At 36.0% G+C, this 20,411-nt stretch overlaps 1 protein-coding gene across 1 annotated transcript in view; it reads right to left on the bottom strand.

Moving 5' to 3' along the window:
• The window catches only part of MAL2 (mal, T cell differentiation protein 2), a 33,454-nt gene extending 14,829 nt beyond the window's left edge, over positions 1-18,625 (bottom strand). Inside the window, exon 1 of the mRNA XM_001370077.4 lies at positions 17,923-18,625. Coding sequence (XP_001370114.1) covers positions 17,923-18,054 — 132 coding nt within the window. The 5' untranslated portion in view covers positions 18,055-18,625. The remainder of the gene's footprint in view (positions 1-17,922) is intronic.
• Between the last annotated feature and the right edge of the window lie 1,786 nt (positions 18,626-20,411).

Raw genomic sequence — 20,411 nt, forward strand, 5'->3', positions numbered from 1 at the left:
ACAGATTTTTAAGTAGTTTTTGTTTTTATACCTTTTAGTCTTCCCCTCTACTTCTCTCCTTTTCTGAGTAATTTATTTCTTGTGTTTCAAGAACTGAATTTACCAATTCCAATTTATGATTCTATATTTAATATTATATTCCTGATTGTATTTTTGAAATAATGACAGCAGTGATCATCTGGAATAGTCTTCTCTTTTAGAGGTCTTGAAAACTGATCCCTGAGAATAGCTGAACGAATTTCTCTGTATGAATATAATGAAATCTTACAGTGTTATAAGCAAAGATAAACATAATGAAAAGACAAAAATGATGGCATTTTTTTAAACCAAAAGGTCAAAAAAGAAGAGGAGAAATACACTGAAAATATTATATATCTATGGACTTTGATCTCTGTAAAGGATCAGAAAGAAGAATTTTCATATCTCTCCTTTGGGGTAAACTTATTCTTTATAATTTGACAGTGTTCCGTTTTAATTGTTTTCAGGTGGTTGCTCTATCCATTTACATTGTTGTAGTTACTGCATATAGAACATGCTTTTTTGCCATTATCCCAATTCTCATTCAAACTGGCAATCAAGTCTCCAGAGAATAGCTGCTACTTCTAGAAGAGCCCTAAGGATTTGGGAATTGCTTTCTATTACTTTAGGTCCAAAACACTCATCAACAAAACACCAATCACATGGTTTTCCCATGATTGTTGGCTGAGATCAAATAGCCAAACTTAATTAGCTTTTAGAAAAATAATTCTTTATTAAAACAATACAATAATAACAGCTGGAATGAAATATGTCTCCAAAAGTATACAATACACTTTTTTTCACCAATATTGGGACAATAGGAAAATGGACTCAAGTTTATAATAATGCACAAAGGGGGGGTTTCTCTGTTGGTTTCTCAAAGTTCATCTCTATTCAATGGGATACTTGTGAACTTCCCCTTAGTGTGTGTGTCTGTTAGGTTTCTTCCTAGAGTCTTAGAGCTGCCCTTCGTCATTGTATCTAGTTTATCATTAGTTCTCTATACAGACATTGCCACCAGTCATTGCTATAATATTCACGGTTGCTACTCAGATGCCAATGAAAAAGTCCAAAGGTCCACCTCTGGGTAAGAGTGGGAGGGAGAGAACCCAAAGAACTCTTCCATCTTCTCCAAATGATTCCTTCTAGGGTTTGACTAGAAATCTTCTATCATTCAAAAGCTCTATTTCAAACTAGCTTACTGGTTTTATATAAAACTACATGGAGAGATTCAACAAACTTAAAATATACTTCCTATGAGACATTATTCCATGGCATCCAATATCTTTTAAGGATTTCTAAATTGATCAAACATTTGTGCACTTATTCTAAAGCTATTGATTGGGTCAAACAAGGTGAACCATCAATTGGTTAATACCATTACTTTTAAGTATGGGTAAGATGATTGTTTGATTCACTGGACCAATCCCTTCCTTATATGTGCATTGTTTTGCTAGCTGTTTACTTTGCATTGGCTCATGCAAGTCTTTCATACTTTTCTCTATTATGTTTTCTTATAACACAATTAGAATTTATTCATTTATAGCAATTTAATCATCTATTCTTAGGGATTCATTTTCAAGACCTCTAAAAAGAAGTTGATTTCAACCTGTAATAGATAATTATTACAAATTCATTTTTAAAAAAGTACAGAATTGAGAACTAGAAGAAAGCTCTGGGGCCTTCTATACATTTCTCAATTTCCTAGATTCTTTAGGAAAATATTGTATGAATAATGAGAGTTTTCCTGATGAGAAGATGAGACAGTAGATAGTCATAAATTCCTCAGTTAAAAGGAACTTTTAAAAGCAAATGATCCAACCTCCTCATATTATAGATAAGGAAACAAATCCAGAGAAAAAAGATGATAATAACATCCCATGCAGAAAGTTAATCAAGAAGCACTTAACTATATGTCAGGCATTGTGCTAAGCACCAGAGACAAAAAGACAGAAACATACTGTTCTCACTGTCAAAGGTACTTTACTCACTTTTTAATGATGAGTAAGGCTAGTAAGTAGCAATTTTAGGTTTCAAGTCAAAGGTCTTGACTTCAAATATAGAGTTACATCTATTACTACACTCTGCTTTCATAAGGAATTTTGTATACATATTGTATCTTCATACCCTGCAGTAACTCTGCTATTTATTAATTGCAATAAAACAAATAACTCAATAAAAGAAAACAGTCTTAAAGTTGTCAACAAGGTGTCTCCCTTGCATATAATAAAATCATGCAAAACTCTGATAGCCACAAACAGGATCCCCACCCCCACAATCCTCTGAATACAATTATTAAGGCAGAACACAGAGATATAGGCTTATTAAAGTGACTCTAACAACATGGTAGATATTTTACACATAAGTTCAAATGTAAGAGGTACTCAAAAAGATGGTAAGTCAAGATTCTTATAGATAGCATTGTACTGATGATACTAAGCCTCAGAAAACTGGATCTTCTTTAATAACTCACTCCAAGGAAACTAGTTTAACAACTGACATGAAAAAACCTAAGTGGGTAAAGAATAATGTTTGCCTATATTATAATATACAATTGTATGGGCAGTCTATTGTTATATTTACTTTCTCAGCAACTGCAGGTAGACAATGAATTGATTCCAAAAGTGAATAGGAAGAAAAGATATTAAAGATGGAATTTCTGTTATTGGGCAATTCTTTTAGCAATTCTAAAGTCTGCTCTTTTCAAATGATAAACTTTTGAAAACCATTACTCTTGGGGGCACCTAGGTGGCTCATTGGAATGAACCAGGTCTAGAGGCAGAAGATTCTAGGTTTAAATCTGACCTCAGATACTCCCTAGCTGTGTGACCCTGGGCAAGTCACTTAGTCCCCATTGCCTTTCTTACCCCTCTTATATTGGAACTAACACACGGTATTAATTCTGAGATGGAAGATAAAAACAATAATAACAAAAACCCCAATACTCTCCTGGTGACACAATATGGCTGTGGATCATGCACCATTACTATTTTAGAAGAATCAGCATTGAAAATGATCCAGCGGGCAATAAAAGATGCATGGTGAGTATAAGCAGGGGTGAGGTATATTATTAATGACTTTTAGATGTTATAAAATACATTCTCTAGATGTATGTAGTTATGAATTTTAGCATCCTCTTCCTAACTCCATTCTGCCATCTATTCACTAATTTAACACTTTATTTATTTAAATATTTAAATTTATTATCTATTAAACCTATACTGTCTTCTATGCATAATGCTGGAGCTCCAGTGAGAAAAATGTAATGTACTCCTCTCAGCACCCAAGGATCTTATTTTATATTTAAGAATCTGCTCTTATAGATTCAGAAGAGAGGGTGAAGGGCATAGAGGACTGAAGGCCATTTAAAATTTTTATCTTTATTCTAGGTGTTTTGATGGCCAAATAATTTATCATAGTGACCAACCAATGGATGATGAGCATCTCCATTCTTAGCTTAGTTGGCTGGTAGGCAGCAAACAGTCTGTAAAACCAGAAAAATACCTGGAATCCTTATACTTGGAATAACTTTCAAGAACTCTTGTCACCTGGACACCCAAATGAGGCATCAGAGAAAGTGTTTGTGTGTGTGTGTGTGTGTATGTGTATGCATGTGCGTGTGCATGTATGGAACATTTGGAGTCAAGTTGCTTTAAATATCATAAAACCAACTTTAAAACTAAAATGAAGAGAAATCAATCTATTCTCATTTGAAAGGCAAAAATCTTTAAAACAATCCTATTTAAGTGACTCATATGTTCCCTAAAAGCACATTTAATTTTTCCTACCACCCACCCTGGGATCCATAAGAGAGAAATTGAATATGTTTCTAGTATAAAAGTATGGTGTACCTTGGGATGGCTTAAAAGAATTTGCTAATAACTAAAAACATAACCCATATGCCACAACAGCACACTGAATCTGAAAGTCATCTTGAAGTCCTACCTAATCAGTTATAGTTTTTGCAGTTAGGCTGAGGCTAGGCTTGAGAATAGTTCTCACTTCCTTATTTTAAGAGTGCCACAAACAAGGCTGCTTGGCTATTCATTCATTTAGCGCCACCTTTATAATCTCCCTTTTATTCATCATATTATCCTCCAGATGCTCATCTCTGAAACTGACTTTTAATAAATAATATACACTTAGACTAGAACTTCTCCCTGATGATCTCAGAGCATGTTATGGTCATGAACACAAGCATGACTGCAATATTTCCTGTTTAATTGGGATGGATCTAGTGGCACCTCTGTTTTCACAGGAAAAATAAAAGGAAAGATGAGAAGACAAAAGATAGTCTCTTTCAAAGACTCCCAAAAAGTGGCAGAAAAAGGAGACAGGACAAGTGCAAAGTAGATCTTTTCTCTTGGGCCCTGAAACCTTTATTTGCCCACTTTGGGTTTATGTTTCCCTCTCAATCTAGGCTGTCACTAGCATGTGCAAGAGAGATTTTAGGTAGGGATTCTAAACTTTCTGTGTGTATCATGGACCCCTTTAGACAGCTATGGATATCTTTTCAGAATATTTTAAGTGCAAAAATAAAGTACATAGGATTACAAAGGGAAATGAAGGTTAGTGAATGATGGTTTAGTTTTTTTTTTTCCCCACCTGAATTCACTCTGAAATCTATACACATATAGATATTAGGAATCTAGTTGGGGGGACACAGAGAACAGTCTCTGAAGAAGAAGAAAGAACTTAAGAAGCTAAGCTTGCCTTTTCTCTCACCTTATGATTAGCTCTCTTATTTATAATTTCCAATGCCACATTGCATTATTATTCAGTAGTGTTAATAAGGAACAATTAAAATAATGCTTCCAGGTCTTTAAAGGTAGAATTAACTCATAAGTAATAATAGAGTTAAGAGTACTTTCCCTGGGGATATTAGTGGGATCTGCCACAGAGAGAACACAAAGTGATTGGGTTTCAATCCCACTGTACCTGCTGTGCTATGAGAAGGCCCAAATCCACAAGACCTAGAATCTAATCACTTTAGCTCTTGTAATATACAAACTGCCAGCAGAACTGCTCAGAAGCATGGCTATTGGTTTTCTCTAAAGAAAACTGACCTTTATAAGAAACAGGCTTCTTTGGGGACCCAACTTTAGTTTGTGGTGACCTACTTTCACTTAGGTGACTCAGGTTATAAAACTTTCCCCAAGAAACTAATCTCATTTATGCATTTATAGACCCATGCAATTTTTATTGCACAACATTTTCTGCCTTTGTGCTATGGACAGGCTCTAGCATACTCAATGGGAGTGGCATGACTGAGTTTTTTTCACCTAAAGCAAACTCAGAAAGTGTTTATTTAGCAAGAACTTGCACAGAACTTAAGCCCTAGAGGGAAAGTAATTAATTTTTATTTTTGTTTATTTTTATTGCTTATCAGAGTGGAAAGATGGTAAAATATGCAGCATTGTGATACACATACATTACAGATCCAGAATATCAGGATAGGAAATCTTGATTGAATTTTCAGATAATGTTTTCTTCCTCCTTGGATTCCATACTTATCTGGTAGGAAGGCCCCTAACCACATTCTTCCTTCCAAATCCTTTCCAAAATTCTAGTCATTTCCTTATCAAATTTTTCTGAGTCATGTCTCTTTAGATTTATCTAATAATTAAGTTTTCCTTCTCCCTAATACCTCATGGAAGCTTTAGTTTAGTACAGTTTAGGTGCCTCCTACATGAGCCTTTCATAAAGTCTTCTTGTTTTAGTTCAAGTGCCTAGCACATGTGTTGCTCAAATACTTTGACTAAGTTACTGATAAGTGGTCATCCACTTTTGATCAGCTCTGATAAGAAGATTGTTTGTTCTTTTTTTCATCAAGGGTAAAATGTACTCTTTGTAACTTTCATGAATAATGCCTCCATTAAGGATCAACTAAATCCTACCCAAATTAATCTACTTATTCAGTGTCACACCCATCAAACTACCAAAAAACTTTTTTTATAGAATTGGAAAAAATTATAACAAAGTTCATCTGGAAGAACAAAAGATCAAGAATATCAAGGGAAATAATGGAAAAAAAATGTGAAGGATGGGGGCCTAGCAGTACCAAATCTTAAACAGTATTATAAAGCAGTGGTCATCAAAACAATATAAGAGTAAGAGACAGAAGTGTGGATCAATGGAATAAACTAGGGATAAATGTCCTCAGCAATATAGTGTTTGATAAACCCAAAGATCCCAGCTTTAGGGACAAAAACTCACTATTTAACAAAAACTGCTGAGAAAATTGGAAAACAGTATGGAAAAAAAATCAAATTTAGTGCCTAGAGACGGGAGATCCTAGGTTCAAATCTTGCCTCAGACACTTTCCAGCTGTGTGACCCTGGGCAAGTCACTTGATCACCATTGCCTAGCCCTTACCACTCTTCTGCCTTGGAACCAATACACAGTATTGATTCCAAGACAGAAGGTAAGGGTTTTAAAAAAAATCAAATTTAGGTCAACATCTTACAGCCTATAACAAGATAAATTCAAAATGGGTAAATAATTTAAATATAAAGGGTGAAATAATAAATAAATTAGATGAACAAAGAAGAGTATACCTGTCAGATCTGTTGCAAAGGATGGAATTTAAGGCCAAGCAAGAGATAGAGAAAATTACAAAATATTAAAATGAATGACTTTGATTATATTAAATTAAAAAGGTTTTGTGCAAACAAAACCAATGCAACCAAAATTAGAAGGAAAGCAATAAACTGAGAAAAAACATTACAACAAAACTCTCTGACAAATATTTAATTTCCCACATATATAAGGAACTAAGTCAAATTTATAAAAAATGAAGCCATTCTCCAGGCAATAAATCGTCAAGGGATATGAATAGGCAGTTTTCACATGAAGAAATCGAAAGTATCAATAAATACATGAAAAAGTGTTCTTAATCTCTCCTGATCAGAGAAATGCAAATTAAACCAACTCTGAAACAACAACCTCACACCTAGTAGACTGGCCAATATGGCAGCAAAAGAAAGTGATAAATGTTGGAGGGGATGTAGCAAAACTGGGACACTAATGCATTGCTCCTAGAGTTATAAATTAATCTAACCATTCTGGAGGGAAATTTGGAATTATGTGCAAAGGGCTATAAATGACTGCCTGCCTTTTGATCCAGTCATACCTCTGCTGGGTTTGTACCCCAAAGAGGAAATAAGGAAAAATATTTTTACCAAAATATTTCTAGTCACATTCTTTGTGGTGGCAAAAAATTGGAAAAATAAGGGGGTGTCTATCAACTGGGGGATGGCTAAACAAATTGTTCTATATGCTGGTGATGGAATATTTTTGTGCTGAAAGGAATAATGAACTGGAGAATTTCTATGTGAACTGGAAAGACCTACAGGAATAGAGGCAGAGCAAAAGGAGCAGAACCAGGAGAATGTTGTACACAGAGACTGATACACTATGGCACAATCAAATGTAATAGATTTTCCTACTAGCAGCAATACAATGATCCAGGGCAATCCAGAGGAATTTATGAGGAAGAATGCTATCCATATCCAGAGAAAGAACTATGAGAGCAGAAACACAAAGAAAAACATATGATCAATCATGTGATTCATTGGGGATATGATTGGGGATTTTGACTTTAAATGATCACTATTGCAAATATTAATTACATGGAAATTGGTTTTGAACAATTTGATACATGTATAGCCCAGTGGAATAGCTTGACAGCTCAAGGAGGGAGAAGTGAGGAAGGGTGGGAAAAATCATGAATCATGTAACCAAGGAAAATTATTCTAAATAAATTTTAAAAAATTAGAAAAAAAAAAAGAGTTGATCATCTAGTTAAAACACACACGTGCACCCTTATAGGCAGGCAGTATAATTTACAGATGAGTCCTGTCAAAAAAAGTTTGTTTCTATAGAAAATTCTATAGAATTCTATCAGATTCTTCGATCTTAGTACTTATATTCCCATACCAGTCTATGAAAACTTATTTAATTCACTTTTTCCTCACTGAAATACAGAACTATAGGTCCCATATACCATATATCAAAGTGATTATAGAAAAGTATCTTTATTGTTCCAACTTAGAAGGCCAGCAATATATTTCCCCTGCTGTAACAGTATCATTAAGACCCCCAGTTTTAATCCATTGACAATGCTATGGTCAAAAAAATTAAAAAAGGCTTCAGCAAAGTGAAGAATGCAAAGAAAGGATCTGAAGGGAAGGTTTAAGATCTTAGATCTTCTCACTACTATTAGTTCTGTGTAGCTCTTCATTTTTGTTTCCTTATGAGGTTCCAGAATTTCACCTGCCTTCTTCCCTTTCTATGCTACTATCCATGACTTTATACTAAGATTCTTCTCTGGCTCCTTGGGAATATAGTAAAGCCTTTACCCTCCTGTCTATGAAGCAAGTGAACATCTAGTCTGAGATTTCAAAAGGTTTTTGTTGATAATAATAATTTTGGACCCCTAAGGTGGGAGAGGGGAACCTCAATCCTGTGTCACTCTCAGACTTTTTAACTTAGATCCTACCAAGAAAGACAAAGACTGACAAAAGGTAATGATTTTGATGTAGGAAGAAGATTTATGTATATTTCGGGGGGGGGGGAGGATACCCATAAAAGCTCCAGGAGAACAATTTGAGAAGCCAGGAAAGAAGTAATAAAAAATGGATTATCTCAAGAAAATAAGAAGTCATGGAATTTTGCCCTCTTATCTTCTCTTAACACTCCCCAACTTGCCACCATATAGATACCATGTGTGACAAACTGCACAGGGGAAATGGACTAAAATTGGGGTACAGAGGAAGAGTGGGGTATTAATGCCAGGCAACAGTAGGATCTGTAGCAATAAATGAAGAGAAAGAATATCCCAAAGAAGAATAATGTGGGAGGAAGAGAGATTTTTGTGATAATGGGAAAAGCATGGGTTCTAAAATTGTAACCCTAGGTATCCTCATTTAATCTTGCTGAACTTTTGTTTCTTCACATGTAAAAGGAAGGTGTTAGACTAGATGATTTTTGAGGTCCTGTCCAGCTATGCATCTATGATTTTATGAAGCTATTATTTATAAAATGCCAATACTCTGATATAACCTCTCACAGAGTTGTATAAATTAAGTACTTTGCAAATCTTAAAGCACTATAGGTGAGTAAGCTATTAAATTAGTAAAGATGGCAAAAGAATAAATAGTTAATACTGAAAGGGTTGTGGAACAGCAGGTACATTAAGACATTCTTGATGGATCTGTGAATTGGGCCAGCTGTTCAAGAAAGCTATTTAGAACTAGGTCAAGAACATGGTTCAAATGCCCATACCCATTGGCCAGAATATCCTGTTGCTAGGCACATTGAGGAGTTCAAAAACATAAAGAAAAGTTCCATGTGCACCCTAATATTCACAGCGACACTCTTTCCAATAGTAGAATATTAGCAACAAAATGCACACCTTTTGGTAATGGCTAAATAAATAAACTGAACATTATTATTCTATTGAAAGAAAATATGAATATGAAGAATTCCAAGAAACAGGAGTTTTTCATGAATTGATGTTGAAGTGATACAAGCAGAACAAGGAAAACTAGATTGATAGGGATAGATAGATAGATGAATAGATATGAAGATAAAAAAGATGACAGGTACATATATTTATAACTATATAATGATGAAAATAATATGAATGAAAACAACAACATAAAAATAAACAACAGATAACTAAAATGTCCAAGCTTATCCCTCAATTAAGAGATGAAGAAATGCACTTTCTTTTCTTTGTATTAGTAGTGGACTATGGGGTTATGAACTATTATGTATACTATCAGATTTTTTAATATGTTAGTTTTACTGATCTGTTTTCTGAGATGCAGTCCATATCCTTCCTATCCCTATCCCATCCCTTACTATCTCTTCTCATTAAAAAAAATATTTATATTGGATGGTTCTCTAGGAGGGAGAGAAGTGGGATATATTCGGAAATGAAAGTGTCATAAAAATAAAAGATGAATCAAAATTGTAAAATTTTAAGGAGTTATTTTTTGTATGTATAAGACAAATGTAACTTAGGCAAACAAGTCAGGACTTATCTCTATATAAAATTCAAACATTTAAAAAAAGCAAACAAAAACATAGATTTACCTTTATAATATTGCACATTTCAATTCTTCATTGAGTTTGACTAATGTACAGCTAAGAATATCCTTAAAATAGAAATCTCTCAAATGTCTACTCTCCACCTGTGTTTATTATATTCATACTGATTAAAAAATAAAAAAAAATAAAAATAAATTCCATTTATTATTCAGTCATTGCATTCACATTCCATTCTGGGTTTCTTTGACAAAGTTTGCCATTTCTTTCTCTAGCTCATTTTTCAGATGAGGAAACTGAGGCAAAGAAAGCTAACTGTCTTACTCTGGGTCACACTGTTAGTGTCTGAAGCTGGATTTGAATTCAGGTCTTCCTGATTCCAGGTCCAACACTCTATCCACTTTACCACCTAGTTGCCCCAATCTACTTCTGTATCTTCTGTATATAGGCAATTATTTCTACTACTTAGGTTAAAATGTTTAATATGTACCAAGGTTTTATCACCAACAATGTACCTCATATTTCTGCATACATTATCTGCATTCTCCCCTTTTACTTATTCCAGCTTTCTAGAATTTGCTCATCTTAGTTCAAGCTCAAAAAAATGCTAGGAATTTGCCAAGCAGTGAGATGATGCAGTCAAAGGTGTCAAAACCTCTAGTTTATAAACTAGATCCATTCTATTACCAATTAGCCAAGCTCATAGTAAAATCACTTTATGTCTCTGGTCCCTTTTGGGACTTGGATTCTTTATGTAAAAAAAGAGACCTGGATTTGATCATCTCTAAGCTTATTCCTCCTTATAACATTCTATTATTCTTGAAAAAGGACTAGATTTCAGAATAATGTGAGAAAGATTCTAACTAAATAATATGTACTTAGAAAATAACCTTAGAATTGGTAAGAACTATAGTGGTCATCTATTCCTAAGGGGCAATAATTTAATTATTTTCATGTCTCCACAGAACTATCAGTTTGCCTTCCAGTGTTCTTAATCAAATGAAACGTATAAAGCATTATATGTGATTGTATTAGTCACCAATATGATATGGTCCTTGCCCTTCAGCATTATATATAATATATATACACATATATATATGTCTAAATATGGAATGCTAAATTATTTTACATGTAATTGTGGGAAAAATACAATATTATTTTAAAATATATGCATGTGACCAAAAGGCTCTAAAACTATGCTTACTGCTTGATCCATCAATACCACTACTAGATCTGCATACCAAAGAGGTTTTTTTTAAGGGAAAAGGATCTATTTATACAAAAATATTGTTGCAACTCTGTCTGTGGTAGCAAAGAATTGGACATTGAGAGATGGTCCATCAATTGAGGAATAGTTGAAGGAGATATGGTACATGATTATGATGGAACACTATTGTGCAATAAGAAATGATGAGTAGGATGATTTCAGAAAATCATGGAAAGACTTACATGAATTGATGCAAAGTGAAGTGAGCAAAACTAAATGAACAATGTAAACAGTAACAGCAATATTTTTTTTATCAAATACTGTGAATTAACTAGCTATTCTCAGCAATACAGAGATCCAAGACAATCCCAGAGACTCATGATGAAAAATGCCATCTGTCTTCAGAAAAAGAACTGATAGTTTAAGCGCAGATTAAAAGACTTTTCTTCCTTCCTTCCTTCCTTCCTTCCTTCCTTCCTTCCTTCCTTCCTTCCTTCCTTCCTTCCTTCCTTCCTTCCTTCCTTCCTTCCTTCCTTCCTTCCTTCCTTCCTTCCTTTCTTTCTTTCTCTCTCTTTGGGATATTTTCCACAAAATGCTTAATATGGAAAAATATTTTACATGACTGTGCATATAAAATCACATTCCTTACAGTTTCAGGGAATATAGAGTGTGGGAAGGAGAGAATTTAGAACTCAAAATTTAAATAAGAAATTAATTTCAAAAATTATACATGTAATTAGGGGGAATAATTAAAATACATACATGTACTTATGTTACCTGTATCACACATGTGTATGCATCATATTACATACATATGTATGCATCTATTTGCATACAGTTAATTGAAGCCTGGTAGGTTTTTTAAAAGTCATTTCAATAATTCTTACCACCTAGAACTGAACTTCCATTTTACTCAAATGAACAAATTTCTTATTCTTGGCCCAGACCTCTTTTATTTACAACCTTGCAGTATATTTTTGACACAATTTGGTCAAAAGACTGTAGACAAGCTTCTATATTACCATTCTTTAGCTCTTGAGATTTCTTTGGAGACATCTTAGGGTTGACTATCATAGTGGCATATCTATTTCATCTTCTGACATTTTAAATATTCTTATATTTATTTTCTCAAGGATATTTTAAATTAGGAACTGCAGAAAAAACTACCTACTTTTAGTTGACAAAACCTTTTAATATTAGCAAATATAACTTAAGGATGGTTTTTATGATATTGTCCCTCAAACACATTCCCAAATCTGAGTTTTAATGGACTAAATGACATGTAAATTCCCTAACTTGGGATCCAGATGGATAAATAAAAGGGAATTTTCTTCCTTGGGTAGGAAAAAATTCATCTTTTAATAACTTCTAAATGAAATTTAACATTTCCTTCAAGTATTAATGCAGCAAATAAAACAGTACTTGAAGGAGGAGTTTAAGCCTCATTAGACTTGTTCATGAAATAAGAAAGTTTAATACCTGCTTTACAAGAATTGCATCTCTTAACATCCAATCTCAGCTAGATAAGCTGAAAAGAGCTTTTCCCCTCCTTCATTCCTATTATCACTTTCCTTCTTTCATATTCAATCTTTCCCCAAATATCCTTTCCCTATTACCTACAAATATGTCCAGACTCATCTTGATTTTTAAAGCACTACACTCCACCTCCACCCCTGAAGCTATTGTTTTATGTCTTTTCTCTCAAAGGCAAACTCCTAGAAATAGTATTTCTCACTTCCCTTTTAAAATAATTTTAAAACAATTTGATTCTACCACTCACCTGAAGATTTCCAAAGAACCCTTAAGTAATAAATCTAAAGGCTTTTTCTTACTTTTTATTCTATTTGACTACTATGAACTTTTAAAAACTTCTGGATCCCCCCCCCCCTTTCCTCTTGGACATTCTCTGTTTTTCTTGAATTCTAGGATATTACTCTCTCTTCTCATCCTACCCATATGTGCTCTTCCTCAAGCTCTTTTGCTAGATCATAATTCCTCTTCTATCCATGAAGTGTAGGCAAACTATCAGGGTTCTATCTTGGACCTTCTTCTCTTCACATTTTTTCTCTTGGTGATCTCAGCTCCCATGGGTTCAATCATCAGGTCTTGGATAGCTTCCACCTCAATAAACTCAGTCATTACCAATTCTATCTCACCATTGCCTACTAGATGCCTCTTTGTCTGAGTCCCATAGGCATTACAAATTAAGTATGTCCAAACTAAATCTTTTCCACTCTTCTCCATTCTGATTGATTGTACCATCATTTTTTAGTCCCACTGGTTCACAACCACAGAATCACCTTTCTCTTTCTTTTTCTCTCAATCTTTCCTTTCTCTCAATCAGTTGCCAAATTTGTTAGCTCTACCTCCACAACATTTCTTATATCTACCTGCTTGTTTCTACTCACACTTCTAGTTAAGGTTCCCATCACTTCTCACTCACATTATTAAAATATCCTTAAATTTTCTTCTATTTAATTCATCCTCCCCATAGCTACCAAATTGATATTCCTAAAGCATTAAGTTTTACTAAGCCAGTCCCCTATTCACTGAGCTCTAGTAGCTCCCTGTTGCCTTGATGCTCAAATATAAGCTCTGCTATTTGGTATTTAAAGCCCTTCACAAGCAGAACCCAATTTATCTTTCCAGATTTTTTTCAGATTACTCTGCCTATCCATTCTCTTTTCCAGTCAATCTGGCCTACTTTGCTCTGCCCATATTCTGACTTCTACCTCAATGCCTTTGAATATGTTATCCCAAATGCTAGAAACATTTCCTCTCCTTACATTTCTTTCCTGGGATTCCTAGCTCTTTTCAAGATTAATCTTTAGTTTCTGCCTCTTAATGGGAGACTTTCATGATGTCTCTAGACGTTTGTCACTTCTCACCTCAATAATTACTTTTCATCTATTTTCATTTACTGTGTACATGATGTTTCCTCCAAAGGGTTGCAACTATTTCAAGCCTTGCACAAGGAAGGTGTTTAATAAATACTTGCTGAATTGAATACTTTTGGTGCTGATGAACTTACTACCTATATGTGAAGCCCATGTCAAGTTATGCTGTGGGAGCTTAAATCTATTTAACATGGGAAGCATGTTGGAGTAACTTTCAAGTCTGAAAATTTAATCTATAATCAAGACTACAAATAAAAGACACATTTTGGAGACCATAATATTGCTACATCTATCCCAATGCCCACAAAAATCAATATCACTTTCCTTAACTTAAGAACCTTCATTTTCTCACTTTTAAATCAATTAGGGTGAAATATGAAATTCAGTAGAATTTTAAATTTTCTTAAATTATATAGCAAATATGCTAGAATTAACCAAAAACATGTAATTGTTCTTCTTTACTAGATGTCATTAGAAATGACAGACATTTCACCAAGATTCAGGATTGTACATTAATGGGTTTGTATCATTTTTAATATAGAGATGGAAAATATAAAACATTAAAATCTCTAGAGATGATAGGATTTAGAGCTGGAGAGAGGATTAGAAATAATTTAATTCACTCTCTCACTTCAAAGATAAGAACACTGAAGTCCAAACTTATAATTTAAATGACTTGCCCCCAAGGACATATATTCAATAGGTAGTAATGTTGAGTTTCCAGTTCAAGTTTCCTTAACTGCAAACCTGGTACTATTTCTACTCATGTAAAATTTGTCAGGTATTTTTTCCTGAATGCTTCAGCTACTTTCTTACAAGGTTATCCAGCACCAGCCCATACCAGTCTCCTTTTACCTCTGGCTTTAATCTTGTACATATTGGTATTCAAATATTAAATTGATGTTAATCAAGACCTTTTCCTTCCAAGAATTTACTCAGGAAATGTAATACTGGTAGTCATACCTTCTCAAGTAAGATTTTCAATCAATGATGAAGAGACTAAAAATCACAAGGCTAATTATTTTGGTCACAAGGTCAAGCTCCCAAAGTGGCAGATGTAAGCAAAAGCCAAAGAATATTCTTCATTTCTACATGTATGGAACACATTTGCCAGTTAATCCATAATCAAGATTATAAGCATGAATGTATTCTTTATATTATAGGATGTTACTGATCCATTTTGTTGTTTCCTAAAAGTGCTGATAGATTTGTTATATGTTTTCTATACATCTCTCCCCCTCATGGAACAATGCTAGGTATGAGAGGCTATGTCAAAGAACCATATTCTTTGAGTGAAATTAGGTTCTATTTAATTCAAATCTATGATTTTGGTCCCATTCTATCAAGATATAAGAAGAGCATTGAGTTTAGAATAAGAAAATGGGATAGAATCTTGCCTCTGCAAGATACACAATGTCCCCACCTAAGTTACTTGATGTTTATGAGACTTAATTTTCTTATATCCATAAGGAGGGGAATAGGAGGTTCTCCCAAAGATGCCTTTCAACTTTAAAGTTCTGCAATCTCTAGTTGACTTTACCATAGTACTAATGATCTCAGATATATTTTTTCAGTTTGGGATTTAGATAGGACAACAAAATTGAGATCCTAATAAAGTCATGTCCCTGAATTGCAAAAAAAAAAAAAATGGAAAGCAAGAAAAAGCATGTATTTGATCAGGAAAGGGTGATTGGTGACCTTTAAACATTTTTATGCAGTCAGAGCACAGGTACACAGAGTGATCTTAATAAATGCACGATCAATTGAATTTAAAACAAGCAACAAGGAATAGATGCAATCACTTTAGGATATCCAATAAATAAGGTCATGTAAGAGGGAGGGAACAAAACAGAGTGAAGCTTAAAAAGTAAGGAGGGTGACAATGATCAAAATAAAATGTGGGTGTTTTTTTCTTTTTCTTTTTACAAGTAAAGGAAGGCCTGAGGCTAAGTGGGAAAGCCAGAGAAGAATGAGAAAAGAGGAAGGAGGTCAGTGATTCAAGAAAGAAGGGAAAAGTTCATAAGAGTAAACATAAAGTCAAGGTCCCTCTGGAGGTGGAAAGAGATAGGACCTTAAAAGGGGGAAGAGATATACTTTATGGAGAGGAATACATCAATCTTTTCTCATGATCTGAAGGGCCAATGAAAGAGGAAAAGTGATGGCTAGTGATGAAAAACAATTTCTCTTTTCATCAATAATAGCTCTTTCATAGACTTGAAACATCATCTTTCTGTGTCTTCAGACTAATCATTCAGAATATTTTTTTAATCTTCTGCCCAAGTATTACATTCCAAACTTTCCCTTTCTCATAGGCCCACATCAAAACCAGTCCTATCTTTCTCTCTATTAATCTTACATGGATTCCTAGAACCAGTCATCATTCAGTTTGCTTTCAGGTGTTTCTGATCTGGGCTCAAAATCAAAACTTACTCCTTCAGCCTTGCAGTATCTTATTACTGATACTGGTAGCCTGTAGTTTAATTGAATCTCCATTCAGATTTAAATCTGAGCTAAACTTGACTAGAGATGCCTTGGCAATGGTGGCCTAATAAGGCAGAATACCAAATGCTCCAGATCCAGCTCACATCACAAAATAGAAACTGCAGCACCTAGATTCAGGTTATGCAAACTCTAAAGAGGAGGGGTGAGGAGAAAAGTCCAAGCAAACCAACTAACCTACAGAAAATAAATTTGTATCTAGAATTCATTCCTTTATTTGTCATTCTCAGGGCATGATGCAACATAATGTTGCCCAATTTTTATTTGCATTTTTTTCTAGTTGGTGATAAAATTCTCCAACCCATAAAATCCTATTAAAAAAAAAAGAGTAATTCCCCACCCTAAGAAATCTGGACTACAGTTTAGGTGACAAAGTCTGGCCATAGGTGACCCCACCCACACCAGCAAGAGTCAAACTCATAAAAGACTCTATGTTTTGGGGAGGAGTGAAGGAGAGGAAAGAAGGCAGTCCCAGAGTTATATTTTTAACCTCTCGGATTTCTCACACCCACCTGTTTTGGAAACTGCCAAAAATCCTAAATGTAGATTAGGAGCCTCTCCTCATGGCAAAATGTGGTATGTAGTGTGTCTGTGTTCTGTGTGTAGTGAGGAGGCCCGGCAAAATTCTGCCTTCTGCCTTGAACTCTCCCTCTCCTAAGTAGGAGCCTGGGGGCGCAATCCTTTGCGGTCACTGACTCACAGGAGTAGCTATACCTTTTCCCAGCCAACAAAATGGCAGGTTAGCAACAGGCTAGGCTGACAGTGCGTCGCTCTGCTCTAGGGTCTAGTAGCATTCCTGGCATGGCCCTTAGCTCTGGCCACTTCATCTCCAACCAAAGGCGAGCAGCCCCTTCCCCCTTCCCTCTCCCTGATGCCGACCATTCCCGATTTTGGTTTTTCCCCTTTAACGTCGGTTTTAAGCAACAGGCAGCGATTATCCAAACACTGAAATCCGGAGCTAGGTAGCCAATGTAACAGGTGCTAGGGCAAGGAGGGGAGCAGGCCACGCCGGGTGGGGTTCCACCAGGTTGGCGGCGGAGTGGTGTGGAAGAGAGGTTGGGGGAAGGAGGGGAAAAAAGGGGGTAAGCAAAGGCATTTTGGGGACAGGGGGTGAGGGCGGAGGGCGTGCGGAAGAGGAGGGCACCGGGAGTGCGTTACAGAGTCTAGCATGGATAACCCGTTTTCCCTTTGCCACCCTGGTCTCCAGTTCCCCGCATTCACTGCCCCTCTCCCCTACTGCCCACTTACAATCTCCAGGCAGACGAAGGCTCCCGAGTAGGTCCGGAGGATATCAGGTCCCACGGGTAGGGTGACCCTGGGTGCCGGGAAGGACACGGCAGGGTTGGGGGTCGATGGGATTGGCGCTCCGCCGGCCGACATGCTGCTGCTGCTACTGCTGCTGCCCCTGTTGGGTGTGCAAAGGCTGAGCGAAGCCCGCCTCCACGGCTGCCAGTGCCGCCACCGCTCAGGCTGGCGCAAGAATTGCTGCTGCCTCGCGCGGTCCCAGGCGCGCCAGGAAGGGAAAGGAAAGGAAGGGAGTGGGGAGACGCGGCTGAGTGACAGAGGTGCTTAGCTTGGGGCCGGCGGGGGCGGCTCGCGCCCTGTCACGTGGGCCCAGGTGAGCCCCGATCCCCCAGGGCGCTCTCTTCGCGTCACGTGTGCCCAGGGTTGGCACAGGTGCCACTGCCCAGGCCCTGCTAATGCAGAGCCTTCTGTTGGCTGTCCCTCCTTTCCACCCGCTTTTCTCCCTCCCCGGGCCCTAGGTACACAGTGAGCGACTGTGTATCACCAGGTCTTTCACCTTCCTCCCAGCAAGGATCAAGGGGAAGTCCAGTAAATCTACTATCTCTTACTTTCTTTTTCTTCCCCCACCTCTTTCCCACTTCCTTTCGGGCGACCCTTTGGCCCAGTTTTAGTAGTTTGATGGCAAACAAGAAACTCACTACCTGCCAAGGTGACCTAGGAAGTGAAATCACAAGCTACCTCCAAAAGACTGGATTATTTTTAGGAGATGGTGGGAAGAGGTTAAGTGGATTTTCTAATTTTAACTTTTTTTTTGTAAAATCACTTCTCTCTCTTGTAGTAAAAAATTATTTTGCTGTGATAGGCGTATTTCCCTTTGTTCTTGAATATAACTTTCTAAAAATTATTCTTCCCTTCATTCGGTGTTGTTTATACTTTATTAAGGGGTTCTTAACCTGGGGTCAAATTTGTAAAAAAAAAAATCATAACTTTCAAAGTGATTAGTTTCCTTTGTAATATGTATTTACTTTTATGCATTTCAATATATTCTGAGAACACATCAGGGTCTTCACAGGATTGCTAAAGAGATCCATGAAACAAACCTAAGAACTACTTTGTTAGAAACCTGAAGGTGAATACTCTTCTAGATAGGACCTCCAAGCTCCTGGACCTCTGTCCCTGCCACATTGCTCCCAAGTTTTGTCATGGACTTTAAAGTTTTTGTTTTTGTTTTGTTTTGTTTTGTTTTTAAGGGGAAAAGCAGCTAGAATCTCCTCCCCAAATGCCCCCTGAGGGTGGTACTACCCAATGTTCTTAAAACAAACAAAAATGACCAGATTAATACCAAGAAAGGTAGACTCTTAGTTAAACCTTCACCTTATTTTTAGTCACTAACTCCATTAGAGCAGCAGGAAGTAAGTTTGGGTTTATATTCTGAAAAGCTGGCATAGATTCAACAATTTTAATAAGTGAAGTTGTTAGGTGTGGCAGCAACCAGGACATAATGACAAAACTGGGTGTAGATGAAACTCTGTAACTACCTCTGATCTTCACACCCAAGGAAGCCATATCTTTGCTAACAGGTGATTTTTATTCTTTTGAAACTTTACAGGTGTCCAGTATTTGAACAATATAGTTTGTAATTGATATGTGCTTTCAAATGGGTCATTTGGATGTTTTTAGATCTAATTCCTTTACCTTCTAAAGATGAGGCAATTGCAATATCCTTTCATTAGTGAGTTAGAGACCAGAAGGACATTGTAAAACAATTTACTCTATAGACAGAAAGTTTAGATATTAAAGAGTTATAAGGGACCCTTCTAGAGGATGATACTTGAAGAAGTGTTCCCCTATAAACCTCACAGATGCCTGAATACCTTTTGTGAACTTATTGTCTCCCCAAACATCCCATTTAATTTTTGTACCTTTAATTATTGGGATTTGTTTTCCTTGTCCTGACATCAAACTCAAATCTACTTTTGTTGCAACTTCTCTTTGCTCCTACTCTTCCTTCTAATATTGAGAGGTTCATGTTTACAAAGTAGAAGGGGAAGGTAGTCATACTACCATATATCAATAGCAGTTATGGAAGGGGAATAGATGGCAGTGGGGAGCAGCATAGTACATGGAACTCTTATTTATCCTAGATATATCTTATTTGTTCATGATTCTTAGATGTGTCTCTCCAGTGTGAACTCCTTAAGAGCTAAGATTATTGTTTTTTTGTTTTGTTTTGTTTAGTACAGTGTTAAAGTGCTAATAAAGAATTGTTTTTAGGAAGTGGCATAAAAAAAAATCTTCCAGCAGGAAATACATCATCAAATACTTCAGAAAATGAGGGGAATTTGTCATGTTGCAAGAACAAAAATAACATGTGTCAAGATGTTGTATAGGAACCTCATGGAATATTAAAAAAAACTAAAGAGAGGCCTCTAATATATTAATTGAATAGGTGTTCTGTGGAATTTTATGGGAGAGCATATACTGGAAGTAGA

Source organism: Monodelphis domestica, chromosome 3, assembly GCF_027887165.1.
Source record: "Monodelphis domestica isolate mMonDom1 chromosome 3, mMonDom1.pri, whole genome shotgun sequence".
Taxonomy (NCBI): domain Eukaryota; kingdom Metazoa; phylum Chordata; class Mammalia; order Didelphimorphia; family Didelphidae; genus Monodelphis; species Monodelphis domestica.